At 45.7% G+C, this 10,809-nt stretch overlaps 1 protein-coding gene across 3 annotated transcripts in view; it reads right to left on the bottom strand.

Moving 5' to 3' along the window:
* The window catches only part of Diaph3 (diaphanous related formin 3), a 545,702-nt gene that overhangs the window by 498,477 nt on the left and 36,416 nt on the right, over nucleotides 1–10,809 (bottom strand). For 2 of the 3 annotated variants that reach the window (XM_008822916.2, XM_029558567.1), the window contains exon 2: nucleotides 1,496–1,528. The exons of the other annotated variant lie outside the window; for it this stretch is intronic. In XM_008822916.2, the coding sequence (XP_008821138.1) occupies nucleotides 1,496–1,528 (33 nt within the window). The remainder of the gene's footprint in view (nucleotides 1–1,495; nucleotides 1,529–10,809) is intronic. 3 annotated transcript variants of the gene reach the window in all.

The raw sequence follows: 10,809 nt of genomic DNA, 5'->3' as shown, positions 1-10,809 counted from the left end.
CACATGACAAAAAATGGGGAAAAGGGGAAGACACAGAGAAACAGATAGATAGACAGACAGACAGACAGACACACACACACACACACACACACACACACACGAAGTTTAATCAACATAGTAAGTGTATGGGGCTTAGAAGAAAGTAAAACAACATTTATGCCCAGCAAGCATGTTTGGTCAAGGTACCAAACCTCTCTCAGCCTCAACTGTAAAATAAAGACAACATTTCCATTGCAAGAAGAGAAATAATGGTGTCATCTCCATAAAGATATGGATATATTGCTATCATTTTCTAAGCAGTAGGATTACCAAGTGCCATCTGATGTTTCAATCAATGATGACTGCATATATACCACACAGCCTATGTGTGTAAGCAGGTCATACCATCTAAGCTTATCTAATACACACCATGAAGTTTCCAAGAAGATGAAAACAATTAATATGCATGTATGCATGCATGTGGAAGCCAGAAGTCAACTTCAGGTCAACTTCTTCTATTGCACTCCATCTATTTTTTGAGACAGGAGCTATTACTAAACCTGGAGCTTACAGATTAGGCGAGGCTGGCTGGCCAGTGAGCTTAGGGAAATTTGCCTCTTGTTAAGTGACACATGAGTACATGCAAACAACTATCACTGAGAAAAATGCACAAATACTTTTCTTAAATATTATTCAGGAAAACATCAACACACTAATTCAATTTTTACAATATTCATGTCAAGATGTATGTCTTAGTCATCTTTATACATCTGCCTTACACAAGTGTCAAAAATAGTACTCTGGATACCTAAAGTGGTGAACATTTTGACTGCTATGTTCTAAGCATCCTGCTTTGTGCTTGGTATACAGTGATGTTAAATACCCAACATAGCCATAAGACACTAGGTTTGTTTCCACTCCATCCTGCTTATAGACTTTCAATATTAGTGTTATTTGATGCTGCTCTTGTTATGATTCCTTTACCATGAACCATGTTATATTCAAAAGTATATTTCTCAGGAAGAATTATGTGACTCTGCAAGTAAGGTATTAATTACTTACAAGAAGCCTTATAATTGACAACACAAAGTAAGGCATGCCTGATTTTCATTTTTAAACCGATTTTCTAAAATATATGTATGATATTTTCATCTGGTTTACTTTAATTAGCACCTACATATTTCTAACAAGCCAGCAAGTCTTTACTTCTTTCTTCTACCTCTTTTGGAAGTATGCAATTCATCCTCAAAGAATGAGAGCTGATTTGAATGATTTAAAGTCGACTAACAATTTGTAATTAAACAAAATTTTTAATTAACATATTGACTATTCCTTTTCATAACATAAAAGCAACAATTTAATGTATTTTACCAGTTCTGTCTCTTATTTTAGCACTATAAAAGCCTTTCTAGCACATGCTGATTTTAACAATTTCAAAGGTGTTAGTATAGCATGCCATCAACATCACAGGGTTAGTTAAAATGCGTAACAAAGGAAATGTTGACAATAACCTTACCACATCATCTGTCAATGTCCTAATATTTAAATGCTGCAAATTAAAAAAGAAAAATCAGTCAGTAATTTATAACTGCTTTTTTATTTTACTTAATGAGTACATTCTACAATGCTAAACTAGAAGGTAATTCGATTCCTGACAGTACAATAAAAAGCATTATATATTGTTTTCATTTACTTCTCAAGAGATGAACAAAAGTTATCCTGTATATAAAAATTTTAAATATTTACTAGAATTTCTTGGTCTCATTAACCTTACAAACTAGAAACCTAACTGTGGCAAAATAAGCATATTCTCCCAATTAATAATAATAATTAGCATTCAATACACAGGTTTACTGCACAATGATATAAAGATTTAAATGTGACTTTCAGAAAATGTTTCATGTTATAAAACACTGAAACTTTAAATTTTCAATTAATATTCAGCATAATAGATAATGAAGTACTTTGCTATCCTAATGAACTTAAGTAATTCTAGTAATGAAGAAGAATGTACTGGAATGACTACTTGCATCTTAAACATCAGTTTGATTTATCACCAGTGGTATGGTAGACACTTCTCAATTTCATTGCCAGCTTTTTTGAGAACCCTTTTGCTGATTTCCTTGCTAGACAAACATAAGACCACTTTAGAAAATGAATAAATTAGTTTCTCACAAAGCACAGTTCAAAAGAAAAAAAGCATTTAGAAAGAAAAATATCTGCCTTACAAATCAAGGGTAGGGCAAAAATTTGTATTCAGACAGCTCTATTCAACTCCCAATTCTCTTTCCTCTTATTCATTGGAGCATTCATTAGCTCCTTCAAAGAATGGAGAAAGGGTCAAACATTCTGAAACAGGAAACCAGGTCTATTCTTTTATTATTATAAATGAACATGTGTTAACAATTATCATCTAACACATAAACTCAACATTTACTTAATGAAATTTGCTCTCATGCTGATCTACTGAAATATCTTCATGTTCATTACTCTACCATACTGATAATCTCAATTAAAATCTTTCCAGTGTAAATAGTGATTCCACATTTTCTTCCTTCACCAACATGTGCCTTCCTAATGTAGAGCAAAGTTTGTAAGTGAAGGAACATGAAATGAACTTTGTGTATACTCAAGAGAAGGTGGCCATATTAATGAACATAACTGGACACGTCAGTAAGTTCTAGATTCAACTGCCTGTTGAATTCAAACAGCATACTTTGAGCTGGGAATAGGAATAATAATGCTGGATTAATTAAGTGCTACTGTTTAAGCTTGGGATATACAGTTTTATCACTGCTATTGTGTAATCCTGAGAGAGATTTCGAAGTTTACAGTCAGCATCATCCCAGAGATGGCTACTACAATTAAATCCCAAAACTACATACAGAGCTCTCAAAGCAGGGGCAAAGCCTACCTTGCTGTATGTGTGTGTGTGCCTTCCAGACAATACGACTGCAGTTAACTGCATCTCTCTTGCTACTCTACAATGGAAGGTAACACCCCAATCACTACTAGGCTAGCTCCTGAAAAGGGTCATTTCAAGCTCCTGTGACAAGAGAAATATGTTCAAGTTCTGACAGTAACATATCACATGGTCTAATGCTTAATAAGCAATGTCAAGGAAATGAAGTATGAAGATGAAATCCTATTTAGAAAGTATGCCAGAATAAAGGGAAATGCCTACTTGCTCAATGGAATGATTTCCAAAGACCAATCTGAGTTGTTTCAGGAAAACAGTATAAAAGTGTTTTTTTTTTCTTAAAAAAAAAAAAAAAAAAAAAAAAAAGGAAATGATGAAAATGACAATTTTACAGGAAATGAAAAGTTATGACCCAAAAATTGTACAGAAGGTACAGCAGCTCAGTATGGTGGTGGGTACCTGTAATCTCAACACTTGGGAGTGGAGGCTGGAAGAACAGTGTAAGGGAAAAATACAGAGGGAATCAAAGATTGAAGAGAGAAAGAGAATTTAATAGTACTTAAGTTTAATTACTTCATTGCTTATAACTTCCCGGGTAAGAGCCATTCAACTCTGGTACAAGGCTAAACTGAGACATAAGGGCGCCCGGAGATAGATAACGGGATGTGGGCTGCCGCCCCAGGCCCCGTGATAACTCACGTAGGCATGTGAGAGATAACAGAAAGCAGTCAGATATGCTTGTGTAAATAAGAGATTACAGAAATCAGGAAACTGACACATACCACCCAGAGGGTAACACACATGAATTAGCTTAAATTTATAGGTTAGGTATTTTAAAGCTATTGGTTGTGTGAAAATGTGTGGGCTCTGGTACAACAGCTGTGAAAATCCTATATAAACTTTGCCTGAAGTTGCTTCAGGGTCGATTGCTCTAACCAGGCTTTGGGGTCGATTGCTCTAACCAGGCCTGCATGTCTCTGGAGGATGGTCGACCCCAGCTAGCTGGCTTAATAAAGACTTTGCTTGAATTACATCTCCATGTTCATACATATTGTTTTCCTGGGAAGCCCACGGAGTCTCGGACCCTAACATTTGGGGGCTTGTCCAGGATTCGGGGAGCTTCTGGGGGAACAAAGGACGAATGGAGGCAGAGTCTCTTTGTCCGGACGGGGCAGTGTAATTCGGGGGTCGCTCCCTCGTGTCTGTATAAATCCAGTGTAAAGCGAGAGTCGCCATCTCATGGCTGGTCTCGGGTTAGTGGTCTCGAGAGAGGAAGTCCGGGTTGGAAGTCCGGGCCCCCAGGTTAGCAACCCTGGGTGAAGTTCAGGAGCCAACCCTGGCCCTAGGGTCTGAGCAACTCAGCCTTAGGAAGGCAAGCCCAATTGGCGGAGACCTGGCGCCCAAGGTAGAGGAGGTTGACCTCACCACCCTACGGCAGTCCATGTAGGCGCCTTTCGGGAGAATTACCAGAAGTATCGAGGATCCCGAAGGTGAAAGTGAAAGTGAAAGTGAAAGTGGTGAGTGTGGTGCACACCAGAGTGAAAGAAGGACAGGTCCGAGCGAGTACGATCAGATGTGGTGTGTGTGCTTAGTGTCGTTGTTAAAATTGTTATGTTATGTTGTGGTTTGTATTTATATTTCTTTCTGCACTCTCTAGTTTAAGGCTCTCCTATGCTCATTTCTGCCACTGAAACTCTCTGCGGGCACGGGTTGGGCAGTTAAGAGCCATTAGGGCACCCGCCACTGAAAGACTCCTGTGACAGAATAAGGGGGTCACAGCTGCGAATCCCAGATAAATTTGCATCCCCCGTGGAAGAAAAAAACTGTGCAACGACAGGCACCCATTCACAAGCACACACACTGGTCATCTTATTTGGAGTGGCACCTTTACTCTTTAGCTTCTGCCTTCTTCCTTCCTTACGATCCCCATTATGGGCCAGACTCAGACTACTCCTAAAGGTTTAATTTTTTCTCATTTCATAGAAGTAAAGAAATGGGCCTTGAATATGGGCCTTAGTATCAAGAGAGGTAAGTTTGACACCCTCTGCTCTGCTGGATGGCCGTCCTTTGGAGTAGGCTGGCCAGCCCAGGGGTCTCTTTCCCTGGACCTTATCAGTAAGGTCAAGGCTGTTATCACCCGGCCAGAACCCGAGGGCCACCCTGACCAACTTCCCTATATCCTTGTCTGAGAAAATCTGGCCGAGAATCCTCCGTCCTGGCTGAGTCCCTTTTTGGTGGGGAAACCACACACTGACCCACCAAAGACTTCAGTCCTGGTCGCCCGGGAAGGCTTAAAGTTCTCCTGTCGCAAGGGTAGAATTCCTAGTGCACCGCCAGTCCTCCCTGATAGTTCCTCCCTCTACCCCCCCTTCCCTGCCAAGCAACCCCCCCCATATGCGGCTCCATGAGAAAGAGGGGGTGAGGCAACCGAGAGAGAGGAGGATGAGGCTGTGGAGCCTCACAGGGACCAGGCAGCTGCCCCTTCCCAGACTCCTCAACGGAGGAGGGCAGGCGACCGGGAGGGACAGGAAGGATGCAATTAAGGCCTTGAGAGACCAGAGAACAAGAGGGAGAAGCTCCATCTTCCACTTCAGAAGACGCAGTACCTATTTTACCGGTAGAAGTGATCGGGGCGAGGGGCCCAGATGGAGTTCAACAATATCAGTATTGGCCCTTTTCCTCCAGTGATCTTATAATTGGAGGACTCAGAACCCTCCCTTTTCGGAACTTCAGAAGAAGCAGTGCCTATTTTACTGGTATGAGCAATTGGGGCGAGCGGCCCAGATGGAGTTCAACAATATCAGTATTGGCCCTTTTCCTCCAGTGATCTCTATAATTGGAGGACTCAGAACCATCCCTTTTTGGAGGACCCTAAGTGTCTTATAGGTTTGGTAGAATCCATTATGTTCACCCATTGTTCCACGTGGGATGATTGCCAGCACCCTCTTCACAACGGAAGAGCAAGAGCGCATCCTCAATGAGGCCAGGAAGAATGTCCTCAGAGAGAATGAAAAGCCCACCACTATCCAGCCTGCCATTGACGAGGCGTTCCCCCTTACATGCCCGAATTGGGATTTCGGGACTACAGAAGGTAGGGAGCATCTCCGGGTCTACCGCCAGACTCTAATGATGAGTCTCCAGGCAGCCACCAGACGGCCCACTAACCTGGCTAAGGTAAAAACTATTGTTCAGGGGGAAACTGAAAGCCTGGCCGTGTATCTGGAGAGGCTGTTTGATGCTTACAGGCAGTACACCCCTATAAACCCAGAGGCAGAGGAACATAGATCAGCTGTGGTCCTCTCATTTATCAATCAGGCAGCCCACAACATCAGGAAGAAACTCCATAAATGGGACAATCTGGGAGAAATCTCTATCAGGGAAATGTTGCAGCAAGCAGAGAAGGTCTTCAATGCTAGGGAAACTCTGGAAGACAGGGAGGAGAGGCTAAGGAAGGAAGAATGGGAGATGCAGGACAAATATAGGAAAGAGGACAGAAGGTTCCAGAGTAGGGAGAACAAGAAACATAGGGAGGAGATGGCCAGGATATTCTTGGCTGGGGTGAAAGAGAATCCTGAGTCACCCCGAAGGGCGGGACCCCGCCAACCTCGACTAGGACAAGATCAATGCACCCTGTGCAAAGGATACGGACATTGGAAGAAAGAATGTCCACTGAAAAGAAAACAAGAAAGAGGAAGAAACCCTGTTAAGACCCTGCACCTAGGAGAGGAAAATTGACAGGGACGGGACTCGGCACCCCTCCCTGAGTCTTCAGTAACTCTGTGTGTGGAGGGGATTCCCATTGGGTTCATGGTAGATACTGGGGCACAATATTCAGTTCTCAACTGAGCTCATGGCCCCTTGAACCCAGGACGCACAAGCATAGTCCAGGGAGCAACAGGGTCCAAGAGAGGTGCCTGGACAACCAGCAGAAAAGTGGACCTGGGGAGACATCAGGTTTCTCACTCCTTCCTAGTCGTGTCGGAGAGCCCCGCACTGTTACTGGGCAGAGACCTACTCACCAAGATCAAGGCACGTATTCATTTTGAAACCGAGGGGATAAAGATCATGGACTCAGAAGGGCAGCTCAAGAAAGGGAGGCCAGGGAGAAATAGACTCTTGGTTGCAGAGGTTCCCTTCCGCGTGGGCCGAGACCGGGGGAATTGGCCTCGACAAACACCTGCCCCCGGTTGTTGTTCAACTCAAAGCCACGGCCCTACCCATCGGGGTTTGGAAATATCCAATGCCAGAAGAGGCTAGGAAAGGGATAGCACCTCATATCCACAGACTAATAGAGACAGGAATCCTTAAACCTTGCCAATCAGCATGGAATATGCCCCTGCTTCCAGTAAAAAAGGCTGGCAGTGGAGATTACTGGCCAGTGCAGAACTTGCGGAAGGTTAATGAGAGGGTGGAGGACATTACGTTCCCTAATCCTTACACTCTCTTCAGTCACCTGCCACCGTCCCATGTGTGGTATACTACCCTGGATCTGAAGGATGCTTTCTTTAGTGTTCCCCTCTCTGAAGTCAGTCAGCCCTTGTTTGCCTTTGAGTGGCAAGAGCCAGGAGGAGGAAGAACAGGGCAGCTTACCTGGACTAGATTGCCACAGGACTTCAAAAACTCTCCCGCCCTGTTTAATGAAGCCCTAAGCTGGGATCTTGAGCCCTTCCGCAGGAGCCATCCCCGCGTGACACTGCTACAGTATGTGGATGACCTGTTGCTGGCTGCAGAAACCCGTGATGAATGCGAAGAAGCCACGGGGAGCCTGCTGGCAGACCTAGGCGGGTTGATATATCGAGCCAGAGCTAAGAAAGACCACATCTGTCAGAGGTCAGTAGTCTACCTGGGGTACAGGATATCGGATGGAGCCAGGTGGCTGACGCAAGCCATGAAGCAAACTATCCTGACTATTCCCACACCCTCCACACCCCGGGGAGTGAGGGAATTTCTTGGCTCAGCCGGGTTCTGCAGGCTTTGGATCCCAGGGTACGCAGAAATAGCCCACCCGCTATACGAGGCTACTAAGGAAGGGCTGGGATGGAAAGGGAGTCAGGAACAAGAGGCTTTCGACAGACTAAAAGAAGCCCTCCTCCAGGCCCCTGCCCTATCGCTGCCAGACCCAGAAAAATCCTTCATCTTGTTTATAGATGAAAAGAAGGGAGTGGCTAAAGGAGTCCTGACCCAGCAGCTGGGCCCATGGAAGAGACCGGTGGACTACTTGTCTAAACGGCTAGACCCAGTAGCCTCTGGGTGGCCACCTTGCTTGGGCATCCTAGCAGCCATAGCCCTACTAGTAAGAGAAGCAGACAAGCTGACTTTTGGCCAGAACCTGAGGGTGACAACCCCACATACCGTGGAGGGGATTCTCCGGCACCCTCCAGGAAAGTGGATGACGAATGCTAGACTAACCCATTACCAAGGACTCCTGCTAGATTCTCCACGAATCACCTTCTCTGACCCAGTGACTCTGAACCCTGCCACCCTCCTGCCAGACCCAGACCTATTGGCCCCCCTCCATAACTGTAGACACATTCTCTCCGAGATCATCCAGGCATGGGTGGACCTAAGACACACGCCGCTGCCAAACTGTGGACTAAATTGGTACACAGATGGGAGCAACTTTGTGCGGGGCGGGGGGCAGGAGAGCTGGAGCGGCAGTGGTGGCTCACACAGGGGAAGTTATCTGGAGTGCAGCTCTGCCCCCTGGAACCTCAGCCCAGAAGGCGGAACTTATTGCTCTCGCTGAGGCTTTATAGAGAGCAGAAGGCAGACGGGCCAACATCTACACAGATAGCAGGTATGCCTTTGGCACTGTCCATGTCCACGGTGCCATCTACCGGGAAAGAGGATTCTGTTCTGCAGAAGGAAAGGAACTAAAAAACTTGCAAGAAGTCCAAAGGTTGCTAGCTGCTGTTGAAAAACCAAAAGCAGTGGCAGTTATACATGTGCCGGGCCACCAGTCAAAGAAGACTCCTGAGGCCATTGGCAACAACCTTGCTGATGCGGAAGCTAGGAGGGCGGCCCTCTTGGACTCCATTATACTTGCCGCTCTCGAGGTGCCCATCCCTGAACTGTCAGCCCTGTCTCCCAACCCTAACTATTCCCCTCAGGAACTTGAATGGATTAGAAAGTGAGTCCCAGGGAAGGAGCTTAAGGAGGGAGGTTGGAATAGGGACCAGGAAGATAGATTAATCCTGCCAGAAGCACTAGGGCAGTACTTGCTTGCTAATCTGCACAAGTCCACCCATTTAAGCTGGAAGAAGTTGCTCAGTCTTTTTCAGTCTGCGCAGTTGGTGTTTCCTCACCAGAGCAAGGCGGTATGCCAAATCACGAGGGAATGCAATAGCTGCACCATGCTAAGACCAGCCCCCAAGGGGGTGCACCCAGCAGGTACGTGGGAGAGAGGGAGGGCTCCAGGGAGGAATTGGGAAATAGACTTCCTGAAGTAAAACCAGGAAAGTATGGGTACAAGTATTTGCTGGTTATGATAGACACCTTTTCAGGGTGGGTAGAGGCTTTTCCAACCAAGCACAAGACCAGCCAGATAGTAGCAAAAAGAATAATAGAAGAGACAGTCCCCATATATGGGATCCCTGAGGTCATAGGTTCCAATAACGGCCAGGCTTTCGTTAGTAAAGTCCTGCAAGGACTGGCCCAAGCTCTGGGGATGGATTGGAAATTGCACTGTGCATACAACCCACAAAGCTCTGGGCTGGTAGAGAGAATGAATTGGACCTTGAAGGAGACCCTCACTAAATTGACTGGTGGCGACTGGGTGACACTCCTACCCTTAGCTGTCTTCCACGCTCGGAACTCCCCCTATGTGCATGGATTAACTCCATTTGAGATAATGTGTGGGGCCCCTCCACCCATAACTCGGTGAGTACAGCTCCCCAGTGTAGAGGACCCGACCCCTGACTATTTGAGTGTGTTGCAAGCTCTTGCCAAGGTGTAGCAAGAAATTTGGCCCCTGATCAGAGCATATCACGAAGGTGAGAGAATTCCGAGCACGGAACATGGCATAGTCCCAGGGGACATGGTCTGGGTCAAAAGGCACAAGGTGAAGACTCTTGAACCCAGATGGAAGGGAGCTTATGTTGTGCTATTTACCACCCCTACTGCCCTTAAGGTCGACGGCATTGTTCTGTGTCCATCACACCCATGTTCGGAAGGCCTTGCCTCTCAAGGACCCAGAATCCTGTGTGAAGGAGTGGGAGGTGAGGCAAAAATCCTGCTAATCCCTTAAAGCTACATCTGAGCTGAAAATGAAGGGATTCCTGCTGATTAGCTCACTGTTATGGGCCCTCCAGAGAACAGTGGTGTCAGCGGGAGGCCGGAGCATCAACCCCCACCAACTGGTACATCAGACATGGATCCTGCGAAGTGGTGATGCCTATGAGGAATGGAACCGCACCTCTCATACGGCCCCGTTGTGGACATGGTGGCCAGATCTGTATGTTGACTTAGAACTTGTCCTGGGGCAATTTTATCACCTCCCCCAGAGAAACAACCAGGAACAGTATTATATGAAAAAACGGGCTTTGGTTGACTCATCATCCACAGTCAACCACCAAGCTTTGCAGGCAAAAGGGTTCTATGCTTGCCCAGGTTTTCGGACAGGTTGGTGGAGGCACAATTTTGGGGGTGCTGATAGACTCTACTGTGCTGAATGGAATTGTGTGGAAGTTAATGATGGGCGGTGGAGATCTGAGGTTTCCCCTGACCTGATTAATATGAGGTTTACTACTCCATATAACCAATGGACAGTATCTCCACTGGCCAACCAGGTTAAAATCACCTTTACCTCAAAGGGGAAAAATGATAAAATGTGGATAGATGGGCTGACATGGGGTCTGATGCCATACCAGATGCCATGGAGGGGGGTCCTGTTCCAGATCTTCCTCCAGGTC

Source organism: Nannospalax galili, unplaced genomic scaffold, assembly GCF_000622305.1.
Source record: "Nannospalax galili isolate Female #2095 unplaced genomic scaffold, S.galili_v1.0 scaffold308, whole genome shotgun sequence".
NCBI classification, from domain to species: Eukaryota; Metazoa; Chordata; class Mammalia; order Rodentia; family Spalacidae; genus Nannospalax; species Nannospalax galili.
Note: the sequence above shows the minus strand (reverse complement) of the source record. Positions and strands in the feature narration are given on the sequence as shown.